Genomic DNA, 13,842 nt, shown 5'->3' on the forward strand with positions numbered 1-13,842 from the left:
TAGAGTTAATTTTGGGAGTGTGAAAATTAATGAGTAATAGACAGCCAAATAAAATGAATAAGCATAAAATTTTAATACTTACTTGGTTTACTAGTAATTTTAAGTGGACTGAACATAAAATAATGAAAATTTTTGTGTAACTCTATTTGTTCTCTTTGTACTAATGCTATTTGCATATTTTAGGTATAAATCACAGTGTTGAAATTTTTAAATGTATATGAAAAAAAGTTTATGCTCATTATAAGCTGATAAACCAGTTGAGTTCATTCAAAATGAGTATATTTCATGGTTCCTATGGAACATGGGACAGATACATGGTGTTGCAAAGTTATCTTCATTTTGGCCTCTTCAGAACTTTGGATAATGGAGTAATGATCATGCTTAGGTGCATGTTTGTCACAAGATAAAAATCACCAGGCTCTTAGTGAAAACTACTTTTAAGAGTAGTAGAAATGACATAAATTATTGAGGCCTAACTAATAAATTTGAGAAATATGAACTGGAGGCCTCACAGTGTACATCAACAATTTTCAACACACAATAATCACATTAGGAAAATCGTTGAAAAGGAAAATTCTCAAGCTCTGTCCACAGAGACTTTCTTTTAATACAGTGTGATATCCAGGAATCTACATTTTTATTTAGCTTCTCAGACATTCTGCCTAAGGACCACAGTTTGACAAACACTGAAGTAATAACGGAAAAACTGAGAGAATTACAAAAATTAAGTAGGAACTGAGTGGGGTCATAGTTAACATTTACACCAGCATATATTTAAACTATCTATACCCAAAAAGTCATAAAATGAGCTTTCAAATACATAGGCAGCTTAACCAGAAGTTTTTTATATGTATACTAAAGAGAATTCAAAAAATTTTGAAGATCTAGGAGAAGAGTTGACAAGTGCTAAATTGATTAAAAAGCTACTAGAGCTGGACTTAACCATATATGGAAAGAAACTGAGATAGTGAAAAAATAAGGAATTTCTTTGTTCAAAGAGGGCTTTTTGGATCATCGATCATAAACTGTTTTGAATATGCATGGGAAGTCTGAAACATCTGAGATAAAAAGTCCCATGAGATGATTCTAGGGTTCTTTCCCATCTGTACATGTTTTAAGGGTTTTTTACCCTACAGTCTTGAAGTTTACTTTTATAAAAGAAGAGCAGTTTGTCAGTGACTTGGATAAGAAATAGTCTGGTTGGGTCAAAGATTGCTTTTCTTTTCCTTTTCCTACTGGACCTCCAGAGAAGACTAAGCGCATTTTTGTTATTTTATTATTTAAAACGTTGTTGTTTAGTCACTCAGTCATTTGGACACCAACTCTTTGCAACCCCATGGACGGTAGCCTACCAGGCTCCTCTGTCCATGGGATTTTCCAGGCAAGAATACTGGAGTGGGTTGTCATTTCCTTCTCCAAGGGATCCTCCCAATTTAGGGATCAATCCAAGTCTCGTGCACTGGCAGGCAGATTCTCTCCCACTGAGCCACCAGGGAAGTCCATCTAAAACATAAGGGCTGGCCAATTTAACCTCAGGTCTCTTTTTCTTACAGGTAATGTCTCGTTGGGAAGAGTATATCAGCAAAGTGAAAAATAAAAGTAACACGATGCCAGATATTACTGAAGTCTCCGCTTTCTTCCCTTTTCATGAGTACTTTGCAAATGCCCCTCAACCCATTTTTAAAGGCCGATCTTATGAAGAAGACATGGAAATTGCTGAAGGATGTTTCAGGCATATTAAGAAGATCTTTACTCAGCTTGAGGTAAGGATTCTCAAGTTCTTTTTACTTTCTTTTAAAGGTGTTAAGCTTAGCTGGTTTTCTTTTTTTTTTTAAGTAAGTAGAATATTCAAATCTAGCAAACAAGATTATTACTTTTAAGTGGAATTATTAGAAGCATGTTGAAGAAATAAGTAAAAATTATGGTATGAATTGAATTTCCTTTTTTTTTTTTTTTCCTGGTTTGAAAGTATTCGTATTTAAGAAAGGAATGCTTTTTTTAAGGAGATTTGACAGTAGTTCCTTGAATGGGAATTTGGCCATTCTAAATTCTTTATGCCTTTGACTGGTGGGCAAAAAGTGAGGTTGCTGTGTTATCCAAGATGTTCCTGATTATTAAGATGAAATAAGAATCACGGCTATACACAGGGGACAGAGAAGAATGTTTGGGACCCAGGGCCCTGGGATGCTTCCTAGTTTTCTCATTCCTTATTGGAAACATCCCTAGAAGACCACAGCAATACTGTAAAAGGACCACATTTCAGACTCACGTTCCTCTCAGTTAGAAGGTTTAGGATTACTTCAGATTAAAAGGGCAAAGATCATCTCTTCTGAAAAGTCTTTGTACCTTTTAGATATGATTTTATCCCTACTTCCTACGACGATATCTGGCAGATAGTAAATATTCAGTAAACATTGACACATGGTGTGAGTAGGTGGATAGAAATGGATGAATGGTTAGTACAGAATAATAAATATATAATTATATACATATGTAGTATATATGTAGTATGATAATGATAAATAAAATTGTAAAACCTGGAAAACTGTGTTGTGGTATGCTTATGATTACATAAATAGAATATAAAAGGATAAAAACATATAATTTATAATAATAGCTGTCTGGGGAGAGAGTGGGAAGAAGGAAATATAGGGTACCTCCACCTGTGCCTGTGATGCTTTATTTAAAAATAAATAAACCAAAACAAATGTTTAAAAGTCTGACATAAGTATGACATAATGTTCAGACTTGATAAAACTTGATATTAGGTACTCTGCATGGCTCGTTTACTCCTTACATCCATCTATTGTCAATTCCCCTACTCTGCTCTGGGATCCTCTGCCATGGTCTGGACTGAGACTGGTCCTTGGAGTTTTGATTTCCCAGCCTCTCATGTCAGCTGACTTCTGGCTGGGTTTAGCCAATGAGAAATGTGACAAAAATAGAGGAAAGAAGGAAGCTAGGATTTTTCACCACCAGCTCTCTTGCCTGGGGTTTCATCCCTTACATGACTCCAGTTTCTGCTGACCTGGTCCACTGCTGTTCCAGCTTATAATGATACCTCAGGTTCTGGGCTTAGATAACACTTCCTCCTCTTTATCCTTCCTAGCCTACCGGAGAAGGCAGTGGCACCCCACTCCAGTGTTCTTGCCTGGAGAATCCCAGGGACGGGGAAGCCTGGTGGGCTTCTGTCTGTGGGCTTCCGTTTATGGGATCGCAGAGTCAGACACGACTGAAGCGACTTAGCAGCAGCAGCCTACAGATGGTCATAATATTCTGCTGTTGCCAATCTCTGGGTTACTTCACCATTTGCTGGTTGGCTTTTCTACTCCTCCATCACCTGCATAATGGGTTCCTTGCAGTAAATTCCTTTCATTATGAATGCTTGACATAGTGTCTGTTTTCCTGTAGGTACAAGGGTGATCGATATTCAGTATTCTTGTTGATACAGTAAATATTTTACCTTATACAAAAAAATCAGTCCAAATTGTAGCTTTAATATCAGTTATTATTTGAACTTAATTAGTAACTTATTAATCATGGACAGAATTGTTCTGTCAGTTCAGTTCAGTCACTCAGTCGGGTCCGACTCTTTGTGACCCCATGGACTGCAGCACGCCAGGCTTCCCTGTCCTTCACCAACTCCCAGAGCTTGCTCAAGCTCATGTTCATCGAGTTGGATGATAGGCTTAGTTTATGCTGCTGCAGCTAAGTTGTGTCTGACTCTCTAAGCCTATGGACTGCAACCCACTAGGCTCCTCTGTCCATGAGATTCTCCAGGCAAGAATACTGAAGTGGGTTGCCATGTCCTCCTCCAGGGGATCTTTTCAACCCGGGGATCAAATATCTCACGTCTTACCTGCATTGGCAGGTGGGTTCTTTACTACTGGCACCACCGAGATATTTATATTAAGGTTGTACATAAAGTCTCATAAACTGGATTATTGAACGTATGCATGATTTTCCTAAAACAAGTATCTCATTGTTTCCCCACTCCCATAGGAATTCAGAGCCTCTGAACTGCTTCGAAGTGGACTAGACAGATCTAAATACCTTTTGGTGAAAGAAGCCAAAATCATTGCTATGACCTGTACTCATGCTGCCTTAAAACGACATGATTTAGTCAAGTTAGGTTTCAAGGTAAAGACTTGTATTTTAGTTCCTTAATTCATCTGTGCAGCTGTTAGTTCCTTTCTTTTCTCTTCTCTCCTTAGTACTTGGCCTTTTCCCTTGAATGTTTGCTTCTTACTGAAGTTTGCATGTATAATTACTTTAAAATGTTTCTAAAGTGATAATAGTCTCCCATGTTTATACGATTAGTAAACTGTCATAAATCTAATTTTTCTAAATTTAGTTATTAGATGCATTAATATGTCTTTAAAGTAACATTATAGCCATATGACTATCTAAATAACTTCTAATACTTTTTAAGGTAAATTAACTTACTTTCACTGTGTTAAAAGAATCTCCAAACAGAACTAAAAACTTGATGAAAACATTCGACAGTGTTTTTCACCTATTAGAAATCTGTATGCTTGCCTTATTTACCTTTTAAGCACTCATCCACTGCAGTTATTTGTTCATTCAGTAAATGAAAAGCGTTCTGTATGAGGAGATGGAAACACTTGTTTAGACTGTCAACCAAGATATTTAAATGACTCCATCTCAGGATAAGGACTGGAGAGCCAAGGGTAAAGACAGCCTGTTACTTGTCGCTCAGTTGAAATGTAACGTAATAATTGATCAGTAAATTTGAGTTTGCAGACACTTTGTGACTTTGCTAGTGGTACTGACTAAGCTCTGATTTTAATGCAAATCATTTAACTTCCCTCCAGCTGGTTTATCTGATGTTATTAGTGTTTTGTATACTGGTTTGAATTCAAAGTTAGCAAAACACTTGTTATGGATGAATATAGCTGACTTTTTAAGTTTATGAGGTCACTGGAAGATAAGTGCTAAATAAATTCAAGGTGATAGAATTGTTGCAATCTTGGATTAAAGTTTCCTCAGCTAGAAGGTAGGACAAATATGATAATTTATTAAAAGGTAGTGTGAACTTAACCTAGTGGTGTGAACTTACCTTTTGCAAATTAGTGAAAATTCTGCACCTAAATATTTTGTTCTTGCTTTGGGCTGACACATAAAATATACTTTGGATTTGCTATTAAAGCATATTACTTTTCACAACACAGGGAAATGATACAATCTAAACTGAGCATTTTATGCTCTCATGCACCTGTTCACTTGCCTAATCTACAAAACATTACTTGTAGCTTATCACATTTTCATTAATCATTTTCTTACACTGTGCTAGTAAGATAGATACTGTGAGTGCTGAGGGTATCCCTCCCCACTCCCCAATTATCTAGTCTTTCAACTCTTTTAATATTTCCTTTGTCCTTTTCATTTATATCAATAAAAAATGCTAAATTTCCATTTTAGGCATTGTCTTTTGATTCTGTGTTGTCTCCAAGGAGACATGCAAGCATTTTTCTGTACTCTTTTCCTTCCTCAATATACCCAGTATAGTTGTATCATAATTTTGCTTTGCAATTAAAATCTCCTTTTTAACAGGAGCTATAGATATATTTTTATAAGTTAAATCACTTTAGATTTTCAGAGTGGTTTCTCAGGAAGGAGTCTCTTTAAGCTGTCATCTTTGAGCTTTTCCCATTCTGTTCTCCATATTGTGTCTATCACCTTGAGACCCCACGTGGGAACTTCTGAGAAAATATGACTCTTTGAACCCCCTCCTCCTAGGTTTCCACCAGGATGACCTAACTAATCATTGTAATAGGGAAATTTAGCATCAGATAGAGCTAGAGAAGATACCTACCCACATGCCTAAAACTTAAGGTAATTTCACTAGAAAACAGTACAGAATTGAGCCTTAAATTTCATCATGTCCAATAGAAATCCAGCTCCCAGTCTTGAACAAATACAAGCATATTTTGGTAAAAATGAGTAGCACAAAAACTGCTGCTGCTAAGTCACCTCAGTCGTCTCTGACTCTGCGACCCCATAGACAGCAGCCCACCAGGCTCCTCTGTCCCTGGGATTCTCCAGGCAAGAATACTGGAGTGGGTTGCCATTTCCTTCTCCAGCACAGAAACCAGAGGATATATAAACAATTAACTTAAAAGAAAAAAAGTTAATTAAGCATTAAGAGTAAATATACTCCCCCTACCATCCACTTCCTTGAAAAAAAATCAGGGGAGAAAACTTTGAAAATAGAAAACAAAGGAAGTCTACTTTGTGCTTAGAGTCTCAAAGAAGGTATTTTATGAGGAATAGGATATCATACTATAAATAGCAATCAGAATTAGAAGAGGAAGGGAAAGATAAAACCTGAGGAGAATAAATCTAAAAGAAATGGAGCAGATAGAAGATTCACAAAGAATGAAATTTCCTTCGTTTGGAGCAAGACTTGATTTTTCATTATTTTATAGATACACAGTGCCTAACATTCCTGGAAATGAGTATTCAAGCACAGTGGTAAAGAAGATCATGAACTTTCTGTTTGAATAATTTGTATGTTATTTTTATCTGAATTATTTGAGAGGTTTGGGGATGCTTATTACAGTCATGGTGGTAGCTGTTTGGGTTTCAAACTGTCTGTTTCACAAGCTTTCTTTTTCTCCATTTCTCAGTATGACAACATTTTAATGGAGGAAGCTGCTCAGATTCTGGAGATAGAAACTTTTATACCTCTTCTTCTACAGGTAAGATACTGAAATTGAGACAAAGTAGAGGTTTAAGAATTCTGGAGGGTGGAATCAGAAAACTAGAGTTTGGAGGTGCTGATTGCTATGATTATGTATTCTCCTTAACTTCGTGATGTTTAGTATTCTATTTTAAGCATATAAACTTCCTTTAATCTATTCACTGGTTATTGAGTAGTTTGTATTATTGGGAGTACTATATAAAAATTCATAGTTTGTCTCTAAGTTTTGAAAAGACAGCAATTTTTCTCAAAAAAATTACATTTTTATGCAGTTTGGAGGGAAGACAAGCTTTTTTTTCATTTCTTTTAGAGTTGTTTCTGGAATTATTTTTGATCCCTGGGTACATTATTTTTCTTTATTTTATACCTGAAATGTTTTAGTTAAATGATGATGTTTAAGGATGTTTTCTTTTATTGTACAATAGTCTTTACTATGGAAGTGTTAAAAAAAAAATGTGGAATTCATGATTGAAGAACAGAGGCTCCTCTAATTTATAGATAATTGGGTTCCAAAAGTTGTTTTATAAAGCCAAGTTATCTGGTATTTTTATTTTATCAAAATATGTTTCAAGAAACAAGGAGACATGTAGAGTAGGAAATTGAAGTAATAGAGTAGGAAATTAAAGAAGGTATAATTTCTGCTGCCTGTAATTGTGATACAATTTGACATCTTTCTATTTCCCTGCTTGGGCATCTGTTTCTGTGCACCCTTTGCCTGATTAGGACCTAAGCCTCCCAGACCTCTTTGGGTTACCCTGTGTAGGGTGAGTCCATGCCTGCCTTCTCAATCCTTCCAGCCTCCCTCACACACTGTCAGTGGGTGGTACCCATACAAGTCATTCTGTAAATTTGCCAGATTCTTCTCTGTGGAACTGGTGAATGGCAAGAATTAGTAAACAGTTAAAGCCATCATGTGAATAGCAACAATCTTGTGCCATGAATTAGAGATTAACAGGGTACTACATTAATTATTTTGCCATTTCCCCACTTTTTATTCCTAGAATCCTCAGGATGGTTTTAGCCGACTAAAACGCTGGATTATGATTGGTGATCATCACCAGTTACCTCCAGTCATTAAGAACATGGCCTTTCAGAAGTATTCAAACATGGAGCAGTCCCTCTTCACTCGCTTTGTCAGGGTTGGAGTTCCTACTGTGGACCTTGATGCCCAGGGGAGGGCCAGAGCAAGGTAAAGGAGACTGGGCAATGGGAGAAGGGAGCAGGGGACTGGATGTTAGGGATACTACTCCTGTTTAAGGACATCAGTTCCATGATCCAACTATTCAATAGCATCTTCTGTATAGACTCTTAGCACTCTCTGCTATCTAGGAACTTGCCTGGATACACATCTACAAATTGGAAAATACCTTTATTGCCTTCAGCGTGGGTTGTGAATTGAACAAATGAGTTCCTTCATTTTATTCGTTGAGATTAATTTAAGTGACTTATAAACTAAGGGCTTCCTTTCACTGTTACCTCCTTTTTCTGCATGGCCCCAAAAGACATATGATTAATATCACTTTGAAATCTAAAGCTAGAGATGAACAAGAAGAGAACACACTAATTCTTATTCATAAAATATATAGGTTCCCTCTCAGAGTTACTTGTAGTACTTGTAGTTGATTTTCTTATTTAAGGAATAAAGATAGCATTTACCTTAGAAAACATAATAGAGTTATCATTTCTGTAATATACAGTCTCCTGATTTGCTTGATGGTAGGGAGACAAAGGTTCCGAAAACATTATTGCTAAAACAATGAGCACAAAGTAGGTAATATGGAAATTAACAGGAAGAACCCAGTTCCTTAGAAACCCCCTTAGGCGTATTAAAAGGGAATGCACACTGCTAATGTTTCCTGTTGGGGGGATTTGTCTTTGAAAGCTTGTGCAACCTCTACAACTGGCGGTATAAGAATCTAGGAAACTTACCCCATGTGCAGCTCTTGCCGGAGTTCAGTACAGCCAATGCTGGCTTGCTCTATGACTTCCAGCTCATTAATGTTGAAGATTTTCAGGGAGTTGGAGAATCTGAGCCTAATCCTTACTTTTATCAGGTAAGAAAAAACAAGAAACTTTTACGTTTATTTTGTATTTTCCTGGCTTACTATCTGAATTAGTATTACTGAACCATTTAGCCAACCACTGAATAAAGGAAAGTTAGATTTCCACTTCACAGACAACACACACTTTTCTGTTTCAAATGGATTAAAAATATATAAACCAAAGAAAAGAAACAGTAAACATACTAGAAAGAAGAAAATATTGATAAATATATAATGTTGGGATGAGAAAGGTTTTTTAAGCTTACAAAATCCAAAATCATAAAGAAAAATACTGATTTAGAACAGAATTTATTTTCATCATTTAACAAACAATTAACAGCCAATAGAAAAATATAATAAGGACAAGAATATACAGTTCACAAAGATACATGTATAGCAAGTATAAATCACTGGAGCATATTTTCACCTCTGTTACGTTAGGTTTGGGAAATTCTATACTCATGCAATGCTAGTAGGAAAGTTATGTGGTGGACATATTCTTAGTACTTATTAAAAGCAATATTCTTACTTCTATGAATTTATCCTTTAAAAAATAGACAAACTTGCAAAGACTTATATGGTAAAATGTTCAACACATCTTCCTTTACTTCAAATTATTTTGGAAAAGAAAAACAACCTAAATGTTATCAATAGGAATTAATTACACCTTTACCTATTCCATATAATACTGAATAGCCACTAAGAATAATATTATAACTTGGTTTACTGACAAGGAGAATTTTTATGCTATCAGGTCAGTTCAGTCGCTCAGTTGTGTCCAATTCTTTGCGACCCCATGAACCACAGCACTCCAGGCCTCCCTGTCCGTCACCAACTCCCGGAGTCCACCCAAACCCATGTCCATCGAGTCAGTGATGCCATCCAACTATCTCATCCTCTGTCGTCCCTTTCTCCTCCTGCCTTCAATCTTTCCCAACATCAGGGTCTTTTCAAATGAGTCAGCTTTTCGCATCAGGTGGCCAAAGTACTGGAGTTTCAGCTTCAACATCAGTCCTTCCAATGAACACCAAGGACTGATCTCCTTTAGGATGGACTGGTTGTATCTCCTTGCATTCCAAGGGACTCTCAAGAGTCTTCTCCAACACCACAGTTCAAAAGCATCAAATCTTCGATGCTCAGTTTTCTTTATAGTCCATCTCTCACATCCATACATGACCACCATAGCCTTGGCTAGACGGACCTTTGTTGGCAAAGTAATGTCTCTGCTTTTTAAGATGCTGTCTAGGTTGGTCATAACTTTCCTTCCAAGGAGTAAGCGTCTTTTAATTTCATGGCTGCAGTTACCATCTGCAGTGATTTTTATGCTATATTAATGAAAAAATCAGGTTGCAAAGTGTATCTATAGTATCCCACTTTGTTTTTTAAAAACAAGACATAGATATAGAAATACGGACAGATAATTACCACATACGGTATTTTCATGTATCATTGTTAATTTAGGATAAGTTAATTGCTCAGTTTTATGAGAGATATTCACTTGTCCAAGATAGTAACTTGTCACTTCTTGAGGTGTGATGAACGAGCAAATTGTACTAGTTAACAGTTTTCTCTATATGTGCTGCATGCTTAAGTCACTTCAGTCGTGTGCAGCTCTTTATGATACTATGGACTGCCAGGCTCCTCTGTCCATGGGATTCTTTAGGCAAGAATACTGACATGGGTTGCCCTGCCCTCTTCCAGGCAATCTGCCCAACCCAGGGATCAAACCCGCATCTCTTAGGTCTCCTGCATTGGCAAGCAGATTCCTTACCACTAGCCTGGAAAGCCCTGATTTTTGTCTATAAAGGGAAATAAATGCACAATCTGATTGATGTTTTCGTTACAGAATCTTGGAGAGGCAGAATACGTAGTGGCACTTTTTATGTACATGTGCTTACTTGGCTACCCTGCTGACAAGATCAGCATTCTCACAACGTATAATGGGCAAAAGCATCTTATTCGTGACATCATCAACAGACGATGCGGGAGCAATCCATTGATTGGAAGACCGAATAAGGTAATTTTATAATATGTTCTCTTATTCATGTTGTTGGCAAGATAGAAAGATTTATATTTGAGTTATTTATGTTGTTCTACTTTGCTATCTCCTTTTAAAATATGTGAGAAAATGAAATAATAAGAACTCTGTAAGTTATTCTCTGACACTTCTGACAGTGTTGTTGATTTACTGTGAATGTCTGTCTCACCTATCACATGGAAGATTTTTGTTGATAGTAACCAGAAATAACTGTTTCTAAAACTTTTTGTTGGTAAATGATATCTAATTATATATGTCCTTTACAATAGAAATAGGAATTGTAGCATTTTTTCATCTTATTTTACAAAGGTATAATTCATACTGCTTCTTAGTGTGTGTGTGTCTCTGTGTGCATGTATACACGCATAAGAAAGTGTTTTTCTTGGGGATAAAGGAAAATCAAGTATAGTCAGACCTCAGGATTTTTTTTATTATTTTTTTTGTTTCTTATGTGATATGACAGAGTGATATCAAATAAAAATGAAGATCCCTGATTTTATCAATAAAAGTTAGAAAAATTAGAATAACAAAATGTAAATATAGTATTAGTAATGAAGAAATTAGGACTTTGGTTGTGAACGTAGCTGTATAAAGCTCTTTCATCTTTTCTTGGAAATCATCCACAAGTAAGAGGAAAATGGGAGGAGGAGAAAACAAATGACACTTTTAGTGAGACGGCGTGTAACTCAAGATCGGGAAGAAAATGTAGGGGAAGAGAATCGAGGGGATCAGTCTTGAAAGGGACAGCAAAAACACACTTTCTGAAAGTGAGTGGCATACTTTGAAGTGTAAAAGCCACATTCCTACTCAACAGTGGATGTGGGTATTGGGGTGAGCAGAAGCCTTTCAGGTCCCAGATTGGTTCAGAGGAAACTATAGGTGAAAAATATTTGGGAAAAAAAGACTGTCTGTAGTAACAGAGAAAAAGAGGACCATCTGTTGTGAAAATCACTGAGCCTTTAGGAAACAGTTGTGCTCACCCCAGCCTATCTTCTTTATTAATACATAGTTAATCTAAGAAACCCACTTAATCAGTGGTGAAATAGAGGGGAAAAGGAAACTAGCACAAGCTCAATTTATAAACACACTAGTTGATAAGATAACATACTCCAGAAAGCATGTTGGCCTAGAACAGATGAAAATGTTGAATGCATACTTGGGTATGAATTTTAAAATGCTTAATGAAGTAGCCACTTCTGTAAGGGAAGGCTACAAAACAAAGAAATTGAAGAACCCAGGAAGAGATAAAATGGAAACTAGCAGAAAGTAAAATAAAATCAGAGCTGGAGACAAAAGGAATGGGGAGGAACAGACGCTGTGGAACATTCCTTAAGGGATATAGAGAGTGAAAATGAAAAACTAATAACTTTGAAATATAGAAAGTTTAGAAATATAAGAATCTCTATCTCTGTTCTTTTACTTATAAGTAACAAAAAAAACTTAATAAGGAAAGTTACTCTCTCTTATATCAAGAAGATAAAAGGGATACTAGGTATATAATGAACAAAGATGGTCCCTGCTTTCATGGGCTGAGTAGTCTAGTAGAGGGAAGACTATTAAAACCACAAATAGTTACTTCATTATCCAAAGTTAAAGATGAGTGCTCTAAGTGTGACATAGGGACATAGCCTAATCTAGTTACCATGGTTTATTTCATAGGGTTCATTTACTTGTTCCTTCAGTTCCAACTATATAGTTATGTTCTTTTGGGACTGATTATTTTAAGGATAAGCTTTTTATGTCTAGCATATTATTTTAATGATCTCTCATGAGTTTTTGCTTTTGAAAATCTACCACATTCCCCTTTTTTCCTCCCAGGTGACAACTGTTGACAGATTTCAAGGTCAACAGAACGACTACATTCTTCTGTCTCTAGTACGAACCAGGGCAGTGGGCCATCTGAGGTATGTAAGCAAGCATTTTTATAATAGTGTTGAATCTTACTATCTGCTTCAATTTTGAGCTTTCATAGCTAAGTAGTTTTCAGGTTTAATTGTTATAGTTAATTGTTATGGCAATTTTTGGTGCTTTTTGTTGGAATGTAACAGTATCATATTCTTTGTGTAATCATTGCCATTGCTTCTGAATTTTTTGAATCTTAAATATTTTAGTCATTTTAACTTTTTTTCTCTTCAGGAGCATTCAGAGATAGCATTTGATCATAAAATATTATACATACACACATATATTTATATATATGTATCCTATATCTGTTTGAAATTTAATGTAAGAAATTAAAGGAGGTAAAGTGGTAAAAAGTCTCAAGTAAATTTTTCATTGCACAGGATTTCTGACTTTACCCGGCACAGTCTTTTAGCTCAGTGTTAGAGAGGATAAAGGAACCATTTGTTCTCTCAGGATTAAGAATTGTCAAAACAAACAGTAACCTATTTTTATCATTTATTGTGATGTATTTATGTGCTGGAGATTTTGTGGGAATAATATCTCCTTATTACAAAGCAGCCATTTAGTTTTACATAAACCTTCATCTCATATGACTTACTAGCAAAAATGTAAGGAGAGTTCATTTTATTATTTTATTTAATGGATATATAAAGAAAATTCTGTATGCTCTCTTAATGTTGTCATTAAGTCAAGATCTATTTGATATTTAACCCAGAGTGCTCATGTTCCACTAAGCCAATAACTTTTATGTAGGAGTAAACAAAAGATGTAATGTTTCAAGAAATAATTTCAAGACTATAACATTCTAAAATACAGTTTATTTTTACTTAAGTGTCAAACATGTTTTTGGAAACTAACTTTTCCAAAAAGCAGTTCCCTTTCCACATTGAAATTTATAGCTGCTGCTAAATAGGGCATCATTATGATTTACCTAGTTAAAATCTCTTTATCCAGGCTCACAGTATGAAGACAAGAATACTGCTTCCTCCTCTCCCCACCTTTTCTCTTACTCTGTAGTACTTTTGTCTTTTCCACATTCCCATGACTTTATCTCTATGCTGTTCTTTACCTGAATTTTCCGAAAACTCAACTAAATAAAGAGAAAGATGATGATAATAAAATGCTTATAAATG

At 35.8% G+C, this 13,842-nt stretch overlaps 1 protein-coding gene across 2 annotated transcripts in view; it reads left to right on the forward strand.

Annotated features, from left to right (window-relative positions):
* The window catches only part of AQR (aquarius intron-binding spliceosomal factor), an 87,279-nt gene that overhangs the window by 57,611 nt on the left and 15,826 nt on the right, over positions 1–13,842 (forward strand). For both annotated transcript variants that reach the window (XM_005892469.2, XM_070378263.1), the window contains exons 26-32: positions 1,554–1,763; positions 4,003–4,140; positions 6,651–6,722; positions 7,726–7,913; positions 8,607–8,778; positions 10,613–10,783; positions 12,623–12,708. In XM_005892469.2, coding sequence (XP_005892531.1) covers positions 1,554–1,763; positions 4,003–4,140; positions 6,651–6,722; positions 7,726–7,913; positions 8,607–8,778; positions 10,613–10,783; positions 12,623–12,708 — 1,037 coding nt within the window. The remainder of the gene's footprint in view (positions 1–1,553; positions 1,764–4,002; positions 4,141–6,650; positions 6,723–7,725; positions 7,914–8,606; positions 8,779–10,612; positions 10,784–12,622; positions 12,709–13,842) is intronic.

This window comes from Bos mutus, chromosome 10 (genome assembly GCF_027580195.1).
Source record: "Bos mutus isolate GX-2022 chromosome 10, NWIPB_WYAK_1.1, whole genome shotgun sequence".
Lineage (NCBI taxonomy): Eukaryota > Metazoa > Chordata > Mammalia > Artiodactyla > Bovidae > Bos > Bos mutus.